The 19,038-nt window shown below is 44.1% G+C and overlaps 1 protein-coding gene across 1 annotated transcript in view; it reads left to right on the top strand.

Moving 5' to 3' along the window:
- Positions 1-19,038, top strand: part of cntfr (ciliary neurotrophic factor receptor) — a 358,596-nt gene that overhangs the window by 246,287 nt on the left and 93,271 nt on the right. Inside the window, exon 4 of the mRNA XM_078551607.1 lies at positions 11,340-11,457. Coding sequence (XP_078407733.1) covers positions 11,340-11,457 — 118 coding nt within the window. The remainder of the gene's footprint in view (positions 1-11,339; positions 11,458-19,038) is intronic.

Genomic DNA, 19,038 nt, shown 5'->3' on the forward strand with positions numbered 1-19,038 from the left:
GCGCTGAGCCTTTCAGTGCGTTCTTCACACTGGCTGGCCGTTAATTGGCCAGCAAATATGAATTTGTGGTCTGAGGACGATCACGGTTGGCGGTCCATTCGCCGGCCGATCCCAGACCTGCCGACCACGCCCGCCTGCCGAACTGAAAATTCTGCCCAGTGAGTTCAGTTACTTAACAAACAAGTTCCTGCAAAAGGATTGGAGTAGGTAATACATTAGCCTATGTCAACATCAATAAATAGATTTGTGGCCCCAATCAGCTTGTCTGTTAGGCAAACCTCTCTGTCTTTACAAGTATAGCCCAGACTTGGCAGAATGAATTAAATGGATTCACTGTGACATCAGCACCTCCTCACAAATATGCAAAAAAAGGAATTAATGCAGTGAAGCATAACATTCTGATGATTAAATTGGAGAAAATCCCAGTGATCCATTGTGATTTCCATGGCTATGGTCATTCCTGCATAATCAGAAACAAAAGGATACAGCTACTTTCTTGATAAATGAAATTTGGATGCCTGCTGAGAAGTACTGTAAATAGGGCCACAGTTAGATTTAGTACTGGTGTACGACCTAAAACCTGTATAATTCAATAATCACTTGATTGCCCCTGTAAATGATTTCACAGCAAGCCAAATGCTAGGCAAAGCAGGCTGCAAGAGGAGCTGCACCATATGCACAAAGAAAAAGAAAAAGGAAGGCCGCAAATGATTGCAGAGAAGAGTCATGAAATAGTAATAAAAATCAAGAAGTATTTGCTAGGTTTCATGCTGGACACAAAATTGACCAAGTGAAAAATGAGGACTTTTTAGCCATGGGACCAATGAGGAGCTAAGGCACAAGAGCCACTTGCTGTACATTTTTCCCCTACACTTTAGCACCCAGCTTAAATGATGGACAACAGTTCAAAGGCTCTAGTTTATAGTACCTTTGGGAAAAAACAAGATCATGTACATTATTCCATGCCTATATATCATGGGGTTATATGTGTCCCACTAGCTTGCAGTTTTGTAAAAATTATTGAGAGGAAGTTGCCTAACTTTAAAGATGTTGGATAACCAATTGCGATGGGTCTTTGCTGAGAAATCACGCCCAGAGCCTGAACATTCCTTACCTTTCATAATTCTTGGCAAATAAAGGGAGGACTTAGAAAAATTAAAGGCAGGTCGCAATGACTAAACCATAGGTTGAATAGCTCAAACAATACTTCCTACATAGAAGGATAGGTGCAGGCTAATCCAGCCTTGCCCTCACTCTGCAGACACAACTGATTTTCCTTTTACCTGTTATGTCCAAGGTGCAGAGGTGAGTTGTAGCACCCCTGGCTGAGACCAGATAACTCAGTACAGGTTGACTACCTTCCTGATCTGCATGGTTAAGTTCAACACAACAATGTATTCATCAATTGAGCCATTGAAAAAGTAGACTGCTGAATCTTTAACTCCATTTTAAGCTGAGCTGATGGTATTCATGGACCACCCAAGCACCACTTGGAATTAGGTCACTTTTTTTTCACAGGGTGCAGGATTCATTGTATTGTCTGTGTTTTACAGCATATTTCAAGGACAGAATTACTTTTAGTAAGAAAAGATTGCTGTCTGAACATTTTTGCCAGCGGGATGTTTGCTGCATTATGCTTGAGGTGTTTAGTTCAAGAGAGCTATCGATATCCATTTTTGAAAAATGAATCATTAATAACTTATCATTTTTCATTATCCATTTTCTATATGCTTTTAGGTATATATCCTCCATGCATTGTCCTTCAATATTGTTTTAATTATTTCACTGTAGGAGCTTATCAAATATATGATTCATTTCCAACATTGCTTTAAAATGGGAGAAAATATTCCATGATTCTGTATTTTGCTCATGCTATATTCTGTAGGATCTAGCATAATGCAACTTATTGGTCAAGCACTCAATTCCTAGAGGAAGAGGGCTACGCATTTAAAATCTGTTTTTTAATTGATGCAAATATTGTGCACTCAGTCTTCAGCTGATGAGCACCTCCAGCTGTTTAGGTGCACCTCCAGGTCTTTATGAATTGTTGGACAAAACAGTGTTCTTTATACTCTGGACTATATGGTATGCTCATCAGGTATAGCTTTAACTGGACTATTTACTCTTCTTATAGGAACACTGTGGAAAATATTGGCAGTTTAAACTTTAGCGACCAGTGTCTTTTAATCAGAGTGCAATAGAAATTTCTGCACTGAACAGTAAGTGTTCCCCTAACAACCAGACTGATGACAAAGAAAAGAAATTCAAACTTAATCAATTGTAGCCATTCCTCAAGTTGCAACCATAACAACAAAACACAAGATCAGTTTTTTTTAGCCCACTTTGTATAATGCCACTTCGCTCTTAGTCACTATTTGTCCCCCGATCACTTTTTTTAATGCTTCAATTGTGTACCTCTAGTCAATCAGTCTTGGAGTAGCTTGGTTTCCATTCCAGTGGGGCAATAAACAACACCATGGAAATCAATGATAGGTATTAGGGCAGCCATTTTTATTCCAATGAAAGTAAGTCCTCTTTATTCCTATTGCTATTTATTCCTCAGAAATAGCAGGCTGCATTTTATTGCTTCTTCAGTTGTCATAGAAAATCGGAGCCATTACAGAGTGGAATTAAACACTAGGATGATGAGCTGAGATCTGAAATTAATATATAAATATGTAGGGTGAATAGGTAAAATCTGAGTGAATTATAAAGAGTTGTTGGGGGTGGGGGGTGGGGGGGTGTTTGTGAGGTCGGTGGTTAAAACAATCTTTTCTGCTCCTCTGATGCTTCCCACCAGTGCATAAGGACACTAACACCATGTACTGAGCCATTCAAATCAGAAGGCTCAGATTCAAATCCTAGCCTGTACTAAGTAAGGGATCTTAGGCAGGGCAGTAACTGAGATTGTATTTATGATCACAGGATCTCCCTACCGCTGAGGGAGAATTCTTGATGTATGATTAAGTGTTCATATTGCTATACACGATTGAACTCAATTGTGATGCACTCCACTGTCAAAGAGTCTGCTGACACTTATTGGATTGAATTTTCACAGCCCTGTGGTAAGGGATTTGAAAGCGGAGAGGACTGGGTGGGTGGGTGATGGCAGCAGCAGAAGCAGTCCTTCATGCTTCCAGAGGCCACCGGTTCCATGGATATGGCCCCCCTGTGGTGGGTTGGAGGCTCCATGTTCCAAGGAGGAGGCAGAAAATGCCCATGAACCAAATGCTGCTGCCAAAAAGATTCCCCTCCCATCTGATGGGGCCTATCGGTTTGACCGCTTTGAAACCTTGATTTAAAAGTTTGACTCCGTGCCTGCCTCCAACATGCCTCAGCAGCGCCCACCTTTCCTGCTAAAGCTGCTGGCCCCTCTGGTTGGACTTGGACCATTGGGAACCCACCTAAAGGCAGCGAGCATGAAAGCTGCCAATTTTGGAGCCCACCTCCCGGAAGATAGCTTGGCTGATGTCCCACTCAGCAAGTGGAGTCTCGGGACCCCATTTGGTCGTGACTTCGGCGTCCTGAAGCCTGAGGGAAAACTGCCCATTCATTCACTGAGACCAGAAAACAACAGCAATCTGCATTGATATGTAACTTTTGGGTAGGTAAATAACCCAAGCCACTTCACAGGAAGGTAATCAGATAAAGTTTGACACCGAGCCAAAGAAGGAGATCTCGTGTCTAAAAGCTTGGTCAAAGTTTTATGGTAAATCTTAAAAGAAGACAGAGAGGTGGAGAGGTTGAGGCAGGGATTCCAACATAGAATATGTTGAATTTGTTGAAGGCTCGCCCACCAATGGTAGAACAAAGAGCAAGGTGACACAACTGAATGGATACATAATGAGAGTGGATTACTTGGGCCAGGGTTCCATGGCCCTAATCGTGATCAAACAGGGTGGAAACATTTCCCCCCTCGACCATTTGCATGAGGACGGGGGTGAGAGCAGACCCCAGAACCAATCCACTCCTATTAAGGAGGCAACTGACAGCATTGTAGGCTCATTCTGAGCCCACCCCAGGTAAGTTTGTTCATTTTCATGGAGATAGTCGGATTTTAGCAGCATTTGGATTTAGCTGCATGAAGGCGTGAACCATAGAAAGGAAGCGGGGGGAGTTTAAAAGGTAATTAAAATAGTTTTGTCTCCTTAACAGTTCATTAAATGCTGTAAGATGAGTTGTATCTGCGTCCATTGAGGCAATTGATGATACTGCTGTGATTGGAAGATGTAGCTTTCCCTTAAATAATGTTCACCAGATTGTTACTTCTGCCAAATTGGCAAACTGTCAACTAAAAAGATCAACGTTGTAAATGTGGAGAAGTCTTCAGATGAGTTAATAAGAAGTTCATCTAATGGATAAAAAGGTAGAGGACATTTCACACTATTGAAAGGATAGCCTAGTATAATAACCAAGTGTAAATGTTTAATCTTTTCCCATTGCTTTTACTTATTAAGTTTGGACATCTGTTGAGATAGCAGTTTTCACTCCCAGGTCAGGTGCACAGAGACAGGAGAATTTTGGGTTCTGCAAATCCGACCTTGAAAAATGGCCACCTGCAGTTGGGATTTTCATTCCAGGGAGTGGGCTGGATTGGATATCTGGCCCACCACCCCCAGAATGAGTACAGAGGCTGCTGGGTGTGGAGGCAGCCTGCTTCTGTGCTCTGGCACTTTAAGTTATTTTTAAAAAGATCAGAACAAAAAAAAGCCCTCCAGCCCTCACCTCTCACACCCCCCACAAACTCACCATGCCCCATCCATGTCAATCTGTGCCACCTCATGCTCCATTGCCCCCCATACCCCTATGCCTTCCAATGGCCCCCACCCACCCCCATGGCCCCTCATATGCACTTTACCCCCTATGCCAACTTAGTGCCAACTGATGCCCCCCACCCACCACCCTTTGGCCTTACCATGTCAACCTCTCAATGTCAACTCACGTAGTATCCTTTGACAACTCTTCAACAGCTTAACAGTTCTTTAACAGCTTTCACAGTTTTGATGGTTCCTTGGCAGCTTGACTGTGCGAAGACAGCTTGACAGTTCTTTGACAGTTCCTTGACAATTTGACAGTTCCTTGACAATTTGACAGTTCCTTGACAGCCTGACTGTTCTAAAACAGCTTGACAGTCCTGTAGAAACATGCTCTGGGAGGCATACAGCCATCTTTTCCTAGGAAACCCCTCCCTAGAATTTATTCCCCTGCGCTAGCCACACTTTGATTGAACAAACTATGTGACCCCTATTCAGTTGAACTGATCTTAAAGTGACAATCATCACAAGTTCTTTGACAGTTCCTTGACAGCTTGACAGTTTCAACCTGTTTATGCATTTTCTATGCACAACCATGGTAAACTTTAACATTCCCAAAGGTTGCCTTACCTCTCCCAAAGGTGTCCCAGGACCCTATCCAAAGGGGTACATTATCTCCCCAAAAGGGGAACCTAGCTATCTAAACAAATCCACCAAGCTGAAACCTCCACTTACCTGGTCTAATCTGCACGCTTTGGGTTTCACATATCTGGCCTAGCAAAATCTCACTTCAGTGAAGGCAGCTGCTAATTTAAACGGTTAGCTGCCTCCGTAAACCACACAAGTATGAACCCAGCCTGAGTTCAGTCCTGCCCCTCGAAAATAGGATGTGCCATGTTAAGGGGCGGGGCTTAGGATTTCTGGCCATTTCCAGCAAATTTGTTATGACGGAGAGCCTGTTGGCGATTTTTATGGGCTCTTGACTACAATCCAACTGCCAAGTGCTTGACATTGTTTACACAGATGGATGAAGAATCTTTTTGTTTAGTCAGAGAGTTTTATGGGCTATTCAACAAGTTCCAACTGTTAAAGGGGTGGTGAGTTCTGTTCATTTTTTTAAAAATACATTCAGGGGATATGGGCTTCACTGTCTGGGCCAGCATTTATTGCCCATCCCTAGTTGCCCTTGAGAAGGTGGTGGTGAGCTGCCTTCTTGAACCGCTGCAGTCCATGTGGTGTAGGTAGATCCACAGTGCTGTTAGGAAGGGAGCTCCAGGATTTTGACCCAGCGACAGTGAAGGAACAACAATATATTTCCAAGTCAGGATGGTGAATGACTTGGAGGGGAATTTCCAGTTGGTGGTGTTCCCATCTATCTGCTGCCCTTGTCCTTATAGGTGGTAGTGGGCATGGCTTTGGTAGGGTACTGTCTAAGGAGCCTTGGTGAATTCTTGCAGTGCATCTTGCAGATGGTACACACTGTTGTTACTGTGCTTCAGTGATGGAGGGAGTGAATGTTTGTGGATGTGGTACTAATCAAGTGGACTGCTTTGTCCTGGATAGTGTCCAGCTTCTTCAGTGTTGTAGGAGCTGCACTCATCCAGGCAAGTGGGGAGTATTCCATCACACTTCAGACTTGTGCCTTGTAGATGGTGGACAAGATTTGGGGAGTCAGGAGGCAAGTTATTCATCGCACGATTCCTAGCCTCTGACCTGCCCTTGTAGCCACAGTATTTATATGGCTAGTCCAGTTCCGTTTCTGGTCAATGTTAACCCCCAGGATGGTGGTAGTGGGGGATTCAGTGATGGTAATGCCATTGAACATCATGGGGAGATGGTTGGATTCTCTCTTGTTGGACATGGTCATTGCCTGACACTTGTGTGGCACGAATGTTACGTGCCACTTGTCAGCCCAAGTCTGGATATTGTCCAGGTCTTGCTGCATTTGGACATGGACTGCTTCAGTATCTCAGGAGTCATGAATGGTGCTGAACGTTGTGCAATCATCAGCGAATATCCCCACTTCTGACCTTATGATGGAAGGAAGGTCATTGATGAAGCAGCTGAAGATGGTTAGACCTAGGACATTACCCCTGAGAAACTCCTGCAGTGATGTCCTGGAGCTGAGATTATTGACCTCCAACAACCACAACCATCTTCCTTTGTGCTAGGTGTGACTCCAACCAGCGGAGAGTTTTCCACCTGATTCCCATTGGCTCCAGTTTTACCAGGGCTCTTTGATGTCACACTCAGTCAAATGCTGCATTGATGTCAAGGGCAGTCACTCTCACTTCACCTCGGGAGTTCAGCCCTTTTGTCCATGTTTGAACCAAGGCTGTAATGAGGTCAGGAGCTGAGTGGCCCTGGTGGAACCCAAACTGGACATCAGTGAGCAGGTTATTGCAAGGCAAGTGACGCTCGATAGTACTGTTGCACTGTTGATGACCCCTTCCATTACGTTACTGATGATGGAGAGTAGACTGATGGGGCGGTAATTGGCCAGGTTGGATTTGTCCTGCTTTTTGTGTACAGGCCATAGCTAGGCAATTTTCCACATAGCTGGGTAGATGCCAGTGCTGTAGCTGTACTGGAACAGCTTGTGTGGGGGCGCGGCAAGTTCTGGAGCACGTCTTCAGTACTATTGCCGGAATGTCGTCAGGACCCATAGCCTTTGCAGTATCCAGTGCCTCTAGCCTTTTCTTGATATCACGTGGAGCAAATTGAATTGGTTGAAGACTGGCATCTGTGATGCTGGGGACCTCCAGAGGAGGCCGCAATGGATCATCCACACAGAACTTCTGGCTGAAGATTGTTGCAAATGCTTCGGCCTTATCTTTTGCACTGCTGTGCTAGGCTCCTATATCATTGAGGATGGGGATATTTGTGGAGCCTCCTCCTCCCGTGAGTTGTTTAATTGTCCGCTCCCATTCACGACTGGATGTTGCAGGACTGCAGATCATTGGCTGTGGGATCGCTTAGCTCTGTCTATCACTTGCTGCTTATGCTTTTTGACACGCAAATAGCCCTGTTTTTTAGGTTCACCAGGTCGACACCTCATTTTTATGTATGCCTGGTGCTGGTCCTGGCATTCCCTTCTGCATTCTCCATTGATCCAGGGTTGATCCCCTGGCTTGATGGTAATGGTAGAATGGGGGATATGCCGGGTCACGAGGTTACACATTGTGTTCGAGTACAATGCTGCTGCTGCTGATGGCCCACAGCGGCTCATGGATGCCCAGCCTTGAGTTGTTAGATCTGTTTGAAATCTATCCCATTTAGCACGGTGGTAGTGTCTCACAACATGACAGGGGGTACCCTCAATGTGAAGGCGGGACCACGACTCCACAATGACTGTGCGTTGGTCATGCCTACCGATACTGTCATGGACAGATGCATCTGCAGCAGGCAGGTTGCTGAGGATGAGGTCAAGTATGTTTTTCCTTCTTGTTGGCTCCCTCACCACCTGCCGCAGACCCAGTCTAGCAGCTATGTCATTTAGGACTCAGCCAGCTTGGTCAGTAGTGGTGCTACCGAGCCACTCTTGGCGATAGACTTTGAAGTCCCCCACCCAGAGAACATTCTGTGCCCTTGCCACCCTCAGTGCTTCCTCCAAGTGATGTTCAACATGGAGGAGCACTGATTCATCAGCTGTGGGAGGGAGGTATGTGGTAATCAGCAGAAGGTGTCCTTGCCCATGTTTGAATTGATGCCTTGAGACTTCATGGGGTCCAGAGGCGATGTTGAGAACTCCCAGGGCAATTGTATATTCTGATTGCATCAGAAGCACTGGGCTGAGGGTTTTGGGGAATGGAGTTGAGTCATTTAACCTGTCTGATCTGGACTCAGACGGCTTCCATTTCCACCTCAGGTGAGAGGCATTAGGGTGTGAGGGTAACAGTGTGAGAGGGGAAGAGAGAGGAGGAAGCTTAAAGCAGTCAGAAGGTTCAACTGTATATAGATGAGCCACTGATTGTATCAGGAGTCTGAGGCTTTTGGAAATCGAGGCAGGCCTAACATGCCCACACTTGACTCAGCCTCCTCCAGGCCACTTAGGGATGGACCCCGGAAAATCCCACCTAACACAGCCTTGAGACAGAAGTGAGATCACAACTGTGGGATTAAACCTGTCTCCTGATTCCTGTGTCTGACATGAAAATCCAGCTGGAAAAACTCAGCAGGTCTGTCAGCATCTGCGGAGAGGAACACAGTTAACGTTTCGAGTCCGAATGATTCTTCATTAGAACTAAGGAAAAATAGAAAAGAGGTGAAATATAAACTTGTTTAGGGGTGGTGGGGGGGGAACAAGTAGAGCTGGATAGAGGGCCAGTGATAGGTGGAGGTAGCCAAAAGATGTCATAGACAAAAGAACAAAGAGGTGTTGGCGGTGGTGATATTAGCTAAGAAATGTGCTAATAGGGACATTAAGGGTGGAAAGCAGGACGAACAAGGGACAGATAGCCCTAGTGGGGGAGGGGTGGGGTGGAATCGAAATAGGCTAAAAGGTAGAAATAAAACAGTGGATGGAAATACATTTAAAAATAATGGAAATAGGTGGGAAAAATATATATAAATTATTGGAAAAATTTTTCATGATTAAATAAGGCTTGGGAATTTAGAATGTATTGTAGGACTGAAGTGCACAACTCTGAAGGCTGTGTATCGTTGCTTGAATGGTTGAAAATCCTGTGGAAAACAGTGACCAGTATAATGTTGTTTAGTTAATGATAAAGCAAACTGTTGAGCTCTAAGTGAGATCAGGCTCATTCCAGTAGGGAACTGAATAGTTGCTGAGAATATTTTTAATTGCAGAATATGGTACCCTAATTTATGTATTCACACATTCATTATCCTTGGTGGAATTCAACGGATTAGGCTCTAAAAGGGAATTAAACCCCCCAAGGTGCAGTGAGCTTAGTGAACATACTCTGTATGCAATGGTATGCCAGGTCATGCATTTAACTGTTCTTAGATATGCACCGTTAAGTCTTGGGGGAATAAATTTCAAGGGTTTTTTTTTGCTTAATTGTAGGGTGCGTGTGTTATAATATGAGATCCAAGCTAAAAGTGGCTTTTCTAGTATGGCTTTCATTTTTTTGGCACTTTATGTTTTAAGTTAGTTTTACTCATGAAAAACAAATAACAGTAGCATTTTAAAACAAACTGTCACTTTATTTTTTCATTCAAGTTATGAGTTTTCTCTTAGTGTTATCGCAGAATGTTGGCTGCCCCACTGTGCCTGCATACTAACGCGTACCTGAGCACCGTTAAATGAGGGCACATATCTTATCTCCATTTTATCAATTCTGCTTGGAATTTTCCTCTCCTTTCTCCAAAGCTGTAAATATGTCATTCCCACATTTTCTCCTCTCAAGGTCTCTGTGTTGAAATCAGGATTGATCACCGTTTCGTGCTGTAACTTAGTCTTTCATGATAACCGCAAAATTGTGGAACTTCTTACTCTGCCCCCACATTATAACTTCTCATAAAATGTCTTAATTTGAATGAAAATCTGCAAAATAGTTCTCAGGGTGACACTAACAAAGGGAACAGTACAGTTGAGCAACACAATTCTCTTGAGAAGAACAATTAGATTTCTTGTGTACTGAATCCAGTTAAAAGAAAGAAAAAAAAAGAACAACTTGCATTTAAAGAGTGCTTCCTCAGCTACTGGATGTCTCAAAACATTTTATAACCAATGAAATACCTTTGAAGAGAAGTCACTGTTGTAATGTGGGAAATGCAACCAATTTGCACTTAGAACATTCCCACAAACATAATGATCAGTTAATCCATTTTTTGTGATGTTGATTTGACTGATAAATGTTAGCCAGAACACTGGGAATAACTCCCCTGTTCTTCTTTGAAATAGTGCCATGGGATATTTAACGTATTCCTGAAAGGGCTGATAGGATCTTGGGGTTTGTAACATCTCAACTGAAAGACGGCACCTCCAGCAGTGCAGCACTCTCATACTTGTACTGGAGTGCTGGCCTTGATTTTTGTGCTCAAGTTCTGAAGCAGAACTTGAACCAGGATCCTGGTGACTCGGAGCCAAGTGTGCTACCAACTGAATCACAAAAATAAATATAATTCAAACCTGTGTAATCAGAAGTTCTTCTTTGGAGCCTTGCTTTGGATATAATTTTATTTTGTAAATATAGGTTTCCACTTTGGCAAATGGCAACCAAGGATTTTTATGTTTATTAAAATGAATGAGAGGAGAAACCATAGGCTGTGGCAGGCACCAGTGTAAAACTCTCCCCATAAACTCCCAGCTTCCTCTCGTTTTGGTTTGGTTACTCTGCAGCTAAGAGGGTGGATGGACTATGCATTAGCAAACCATTGCCAATTCCTTCATAGTTCCAAGCACACTGAAAGATGACTTTTCTTTTTCTACTGACATTCATGCGGTCATTATTACTTCAACTTGGTATGTTTCTGTGTAAGCCTGGATCAAAAAACAATGATAATTAAAGGAATATTTTGAACTTCCGAAGAAAGATTTTTTCATGAACTGTGCCAATACTGGCTAAAAATTTCACTTATTTTGCATTTACTCCTTCTTGTTTTTTTTCCCCAAACTAGATCCTCCGGTGACACCAACTGTGCTATGCAGATCAAACGCTTACCCAGAGACATTCTACTGCACATGGCAGCTGTCAAGCCCAACTTACATCCCAACAGAATTTGACATCTCTGTAAGGTCCGTTCTGGCTTAGCTGCCCTGCTTACTTACCTCTGGTGTATTTTTCTTAATTGTTGTTAAATTTGAGGCTAAGTTGATTAACTTCTCCAAAAAGGGTAGATACCTGGTTACGAACTAGATTGGAGGTACAGGCTGAGATGATTAAATACTTCATGGTACACAGTGCTGCAGAAGCGGTGAGGAGAATGTTGGCTAGAGGAGGATAGATGAGGCTTGGCTGAGAGCCAAGAACTCAATTAGAGTACTGGAACACCTGAGCCCCAGGGGAAACATTGCTTGATTGACATCTCTAGCTCTCCGATCTTTTCTGTCAATTGCCAATGTTTATTTACACAAAATAAAGGGGTTTCAAGCTTGAAGTTTCAGCTGTTGATATTTTAAAGGATCTGGATGATTGGCAATTCTATTGGCCCTGTAGTAAAAAGGAGTCTTTTTTTAAGAAAGTAGAAATTTATCAGTGAATGACTTTTTTTAAAGCTGTTTTTACACATCCTATGGTTACTATAGCATTCACTGGTTCTATACAGTGTATAGTGGGTGAATGGGCATGGAAGGGCCATAGATTGGCATGGTGGGCATGAGGGGCCATAGGAGGTGAGTGAGAGGCATTCCTTTGCATGGTGGGCATAAGGAGGATCTTTTAAACTTACCTTTCAAAAGGTTCCCTCATGCAGACAATGGTTTACAACACCTCAGAGGTGCCGTGAATCATGACTCTTTGAAAAGCTGGCCTGACTCCATGAAAATAGGTCACCACAATGGAGCCAGCCAGGTCTGGAGTGCAGGATGCAGACCCATGCCCTGAACAAGCCTGCACCCTTCAAAGGCAACCTGAAATTCAGAAACTATGGGATTGGGGTTGAAAATCCCAGAACTGGATCCAAACCCCCATTTTCACCCTTGCACGGAGTCTCCCCGACTCCATGAGAATCCAGTCCATTGTGTCCTCAAAATTATGCTAATTTTGAGAAGTCATTTTCCGCTGATGTTTCTGCTAAAATTCATATGCAGATCAAGAAACATAAAACTTGCTTCGAACAAACACTATTTGGCAGTGTTTTTAAAATGCAACTTTTTAAAAAATGTTTTGTTTTTTTAAAAAGTGTCATTGATATATTTAAGAGTGGGAACCAGGTGCTGTTTAATGAATATAGCTGAAAATGGGATTAATTGAAAAAAATAAACATTTTAATCAGAGTGTCTGGTCTCACACCAGTGAGTAACCCAATTTTAAACAGCTGAAAATTACTTTCAAAAGACTATGCAGAACAATTTGCTCATTATATTGGTTCACAAAACTATTTTTTAAAGTAAATTAAGAAGAATTAAATTCAAAAGATTTTAAAACATGCGTAGTTAGTGTCATGCACACCGAAGATGGAGTTTAAGAGCCTCCTCAAAAGTCTAAAAACAGACAAGCTTAGCGGAAACTCCCAATGGTGATTAATTCAATCTCAGGGTGTAACCATTTTAGAGGGCTGGGCATGTTTCTAGCGCAATGTTCTTTAAACTAGCGCAAAAGATTGCAGAAACTCAATTTACACTGAACGTAATTTGTGTTTAAAAATTTGCGATCTTTTCTGCTATCTTAGTCACTTTTAGGTAAATTGCACTGAAATGAATCGATGCAACTGTCGGGAAACTACAGGCCAATTGGCTTAAACTATACAGATAATCTTACGGCAGGATCTGAAACACTGATTCTTGAACGATAAGTCTCTACAAAAGCTGATTAAAAGGTTTTCCGAAAGAATAAAGAATATCCAAAGGGCAATGGAAAACCTGGGCCACTAAAATGCTGCTAACTTGAAACTATAGCTCACCTATTGGCTCAGCTTTTAAGCACATAACCCATTGTGGGGCTGAGCTATGTAAACCAGGAAGGTCATAGTTTTGATCAATGTTAGTCTAATCTCAACTGAGGTGGCAGGACATGCAGTATGGTTGGCCTCAGCGCCCCAAACAAGGAGAGCATCAGCCAAGATTTTCGGTCTGGATCACAATTCAGTAATACCTACTGGAATATATGTGTATGTAGATGTTTGATGAGGAAAGGATTAGGTTTAGGGTGATGCTGCCAGAAGTCTGCAATTACCGTGCATAATATGAAGAACGGTCAGATTGGTGAGATACAAAAACCAGCCTGAGGCTTCTTCTTTAGTTTTTACAATATCCCCACAGTTTCTCCAAACAGCTGAAAGCATCAGCATCAGCACCCTCATTTCAGGGTAAAGGCTGCACTCAATCTTTTCTATAGGGCTCCCACCCCTTAAATTCACCTAAGCTATATGCACAGGAAAAGCTTACCCAGAGATCTTGATCTATGGTGCAGTTACCTGGGAGTACGCAATTCTGCAAGGTAGCAGATCTCAAAGAGCTCCAGCTTTCCATAAAAGAGGAAATGGCAAAAGATTAAAATATGTTTTCACAATAAGCAGACATGTGGACACCAGTGCTCTTACCAACAATACGAGAGTCAGTGAGGGGCTCTTCTTAATTCAAGTTAACTATTGAATTAACCAAATATGCTGACAGCTCCCATTGTCTGTAAAGGCACCACACTGTCATCAGAGCCTCGTACAAGTGGACATAAAATCACACCTTGGGGTAGAGATCGCTTAAACTCTAAGGAATGGTTTGTGCTGGTAAAAGTTGCTGTCACGTGCTTTTTTTCAAATGTGTATTAAGAAGTATGTGGTACCTAAGAGGTTAATATACTTTGCGGTTCCTTTGCCACGGTAATAATCACCTTCCTGCCTTGCTGGCACTCACCGGCTTTGCTTCATCAATATTTCTCAAATGTAACTCTGCTTAATGATGCTGTCAGCTCCTATACTAATGGAAAGTAATGCAGCCCAGTATCCCCATATGTAGTACAACCGCTGTCTGACGAGACATTCTGAGTGTGCTGTCTGCTAGATGATCATTAGCCTGTGGGTTCCTGAATTTGAATCATACATATAAAATGTTAATTTCCGTTTGAAGCCAATCTGGTGCCAAGAATCTAAATGCATTTCAATGCAAATTACTGTATCAAGGTCATTCTTTAGCAATACTGATATCCATATTACATTCAAAAGAGACCACAGAAAGCTACATGAAACTGCAGCTCTTAGCTTTCCTTTATTTTGCATTTTTTTGAGAGCTAAAGGAGTCTAACATTAGTTTTAAGAAACTATATTAATGATTCAATGATATACACCAGATATGATAAGAAGTCAAAACTGCAAGCGGGAAATTTAAAGTAAAGATAGAAAAGCTTTGCAATGGGATTGTTTAATTATTATTTTGTCACCAGCTGTGTGTCTGACATCCATGGAAACTATTAATCATATGAAAGAGCTTCCAAATCCAATTATTGTTAAATACACAAAGGGGTCATTTCTATTCACCTTGTGTGAAAGGCATAATCTTTCCCCTTGCACTTGGGTCTGATTTGACAAGAGCCAAGTACTCCCAAGTAGTACAAGAGAGTGCTACTACAGCTTAACTACCTAAAACCAAACATCTACCAGAGCATTGTTAGGCATCTTCAACTGGGATCACACTGCTTGTTTGGGCATTGATTTGTGGAGATATCCAGGGATGAGTGGAAAGAATCCTAACTCCAAATGGCAGGTTTATCTGTTCAGGTTCTGTGAACAAGCCAGCTTCCCTGGGCAGTTATTAACAGCCTCCTGGAGAATTACTTGTCTGGTTCAGGCATTCGATTACCAACTTTGACCTGGAGGATTAACTCAGTTCTAGTGACCCATTGCCAGACATCTCATCCTGATACCAATTTGAAGACCATGGGTGGAATCTAGTGAAGCCACTTGGAGTGGAAAACGAAGGAAGGAGATCAGGTCAAGGCAGCCCTAAAAAGGGTAGTGGGGATAAAGAGGGAGGGAGCTGGATGACAGGGAAAGTTAATCTCTACCAAAGGCAGCTCAAACATGACGGAGGGGAGATCAAGGGTGATTGAGGGCAGGTCAATGGTGAGATCAGGAGAGCTGAAGGCAACTGAAGACAGTTCTAGTGTATTAGAGGGAAGGTTGAGGATGACGGTTGGCAGGTCAAGGGTGCTGCAGGGGTAGCTTCAGGGTGACAGGCGGGCAGTTCAATGATGATGGGGGGTGGGAGAGGCAGGTCTAGGTTGACAGACAGTTGATCAAGGGTAATGATGGGTGGCTCAAAGGTCACAGTAAGCAGGGCCAAGAGTGTTGGAGGGTAGGTCAGAGATGACTGAGAGAGGGTGCAGGGTGATGGCTTGCAGCTCTCCAGGGTCGGAGCGGGAGTGTACAGGGACAAAGCTTCGACAACTGGAACAGATGGCCGAAGACAAAGTCGAGGAGGGAGTTGGCCAAGGTGCGGTCAATGCACAGTCATCAATTCAGGAAGGAGGGCTGACCAGGTCTTTGCTGACATTCTGTCTGCACTTCACTTCAGGCAGACAGAATGGACCTCGTGCACCCAGTGCTTTTTGATGCTGTGGCACAGGAGGGAAGGCAGAGGATGGCCCAGGGCCAGGCACAGAAATGGCTGGAAGGACAACAAGGGAGGCAGCAGAAGATCAGGTAGCTCAGGATGTTGGCAACCAGGGGCCAGTGAGACGCCGAGCAATGGCACCCAACCGAACATACTGCGCATGCGGAGACAGCTGAAAACGCCAGAGAGGCAATGTTCAAGATGCCTGAAGATGTCCTGGCAACTGGTCGCTCACCTATGTCAGCTCCTGCAGGAAAACCTATACCAGTAACCTTAAAAGTCGCTGCAGCCTTAACCTATATGCCACTGGGTCATCCCAGGTCATCAATGCCATGTTCAAAAGGACCAATTAATTTGTGTGATTCACCACAGACCCTGATAGCCAGGCAGCCAAAACTGCTGGATTCAGCTCCAAAGCTAGATTTTCACAGGTACAAGGAACATTGCACATACATGACACTCAGAGCTTCATGGGAAGAGCCAGCAGCATTCATAAACTGAAAGAGGTTTCATTCCATGAATGTGCAGCTGGTTAGTGACCACTGATTCTGAATCCTACAGGTGGGCTCACTTCCCGGACAGCTCACCCGAATCATATTCTCGGTCACTCTCAGTAGCCACAGCTTTTTGTCCTCTCCACACAACTGCTGGGGTGGCTCCTGGGGGACAGAGCTGGCTCATGATACCTGTGGGGAATTACCCACAAAGCCCAGCACAGGAGAGGGACAATGCCCCCCATGCCTCAACAAGGGCAACAATAGAACAGACCATTGTACTGCTGAAGATGGTGTTCTGTTGCCTGGACCACTTAGGCGGGGCACTGCAGTGTTTTCCACAGAGAATCTCACAGGTCATTGTGATCTGCTGTGCCCTACACAACCTTGTGCAGCAAGAGCTGAGGAATTTCCAGCCGGGGAGATGGAACAGTCAGGTTTATCACCAGATGAGGATGAAGACCCTTGGGGTGATGCATGGTCTAGTTGCAGATTCCAGGACGATGGAGCAATGCAGCAGACCAATGAGACACTCATTGCTTCCCAATTTCAGCCAGAGTGAGGCCCCTGCAAGATCTCTTGATTTCCACCTCAAGAAATGTTCCTTTGAAGCTGACGCCACAACCGGCACACTCCCTCCAGACCAAATTACAGGCCCACAATCTCTGGCACCTAGAAGGGAAAAGACTTCAGGCCCTTGGCATGACTGAACCCATATATATGGTCTTGTCAAAGTCTCACATGCTCCTGGCTTGGAAGGAAGTCACACATGAGTCAGTCACATATGCTCCAAACTTGGCAAGGCCTGGCTATGAACTCAATGCGTTCACCTGAAAAATAGGGATTGTCTCAACTGTTGAGTCAACAGCTTCTGAACGTTGATAAGAGGATGAGCAACATAATCTGGCTTGCCAGCAAGATCCAATCCCTTGACCTAAGAAAAGTTGACAAACATCGAAACCACCATATGTAAAGAAACTCAGATTTGGCACTATCTCTGAAGGAAATAAATAATGTGCCCATGACCCCACAAATCAGCCACCATTGAGTTTCAATGAAGCACCAAGCCCTTAAAAGCCCTGAAGAAAAGCTCTGAAGAAGGGTCATATGGACTCGAAACGTTAACTCTGTTTCTGTCTCCACAGATGCTGCCAGACCTGTTGAGGTTTTCCAGCATTTTCTGTTTTTGTTTCAGGTTTCCAGCATCCGCAGTATTTTGCTTTTATCTTAAAGTCTTTGTCTGGTTTCAAAACTGCCAACACTTTTTATTCATTCATGGGATGTGGGCTTCGCTGGCTAGGCCTGCATTTATTATCCATTCCCAATTGCCCTTAAGAAGGTGAAGGTGAGCCACATCCTTGAACCTCTGCAGTCCATGTGGTGTAGGTACACCCACAGTGCTGTTAGGGAGGGGGTTCCAGGATTTTGATACAGCGACAGTGAAGGAATGGGAATATAGTTTCAGATCAGGATGGTGTGGGGTTTGGAGGGGAGTTACAGGTGGTGGTGTTCATATGCATTTGCTGCCCTTGTCCTTCTAGGTGGTAGAGGTTCCCTGTTTAGATGGTGCCTTTGAAGGAGCCTTGGTGAGTTGCTGCAGTGCATCTTGTAGATGGTACACACTGCTGCTACTGTCTGTCGCTGGTGGAGCGAGTCAAAGTTGAAGGTGGTGGAATAGGGTGCCAATCAAGTGGGCTGCTTTGTCCTGGGATGTGTTGAACTTCTTGAGTGTTGTTGGAGCTGCACTCATCCAGATAAGTGGGGAGTATTCCATCACACTCCTGACTTGTGCCTTGTAGACGGTGGACAGGGTTTGGGGAGTCAGGAGGTGAGTTACTCGCTGCAGAATTCCCAACCTCTGACCTGCTCTTGTAGCCACAGTATTTATATGGCTGGTCCAATTCAGTTTTTAGTCAATGGTAACTCCCAGGATGTTGATTGGGGGGATTTAGCAATGCTAATGATATTGAATGTCAAGGGGAGATGCTTAGATTCTCTCTTGTTTAAGATGGTTATTGCCTGGCACTTATTTGGTGCAAATGTTACTTACCACTTATCAGCACATGCTGTCATTGGGTCAAAATCCTGGAATTTCTTAACAGCACTGTGGGTGTACATGCACCACATGGACTGCAGCGGTTTAAGTATGCAGCTCAACAGCACCTTTTCAGGGGCAATTAGTAATGGGCAATAAATGCTGGCCTAGCGAGCAATGTCCACACCCCGTGAAAGAATAAAAGAAAATCTACAACCAGTAGCCACTGAGCGTTCTGCTGGACCTGGCTCTCCATGGCAGTTGCCAACCTCTCCGTGGAGGAAGCCATGCACTCACATGCAGAAGCCATGACAGAACTCATGAGTTGGAAGGACTCCACCATTCCCGCAAGGCTGCACATAGCCTCTGGCATCTCTGCCAGATGTTCCCCCGCCTGTCTCTGCATCTCCAGCAGGTTTCTTGTGGCTGTGCCCAGAGGCATATCATCAGCATGGGGTTCAGCATGGGTCTAGTCTCCAGCAGTCCTTCAACTGTCAGGGCCCTTGACTGTCGTGTCACCCATCAGCTGCGGCGATATGTCTGTGATGTCTTCACCAGATTGTAACCCCGAGCCTAACTGCG

Source organism: Cetorhinus maximus, chromosome 1 (assembly GCF_964194155.1).
Source record: "Cetorhinus maximus chromosome 1, sCetMax3.hap1.1, whole genome shotgun sequence".
In the NCBI taxonomy this organism is placed as follows: domain Eukaryota; kingdom Metazoa; phylum Chordata; class Chondrichthyes; order Lamniformes; family Cetorhinidae; genus Cetorhinus; species Cetorhinus maximus.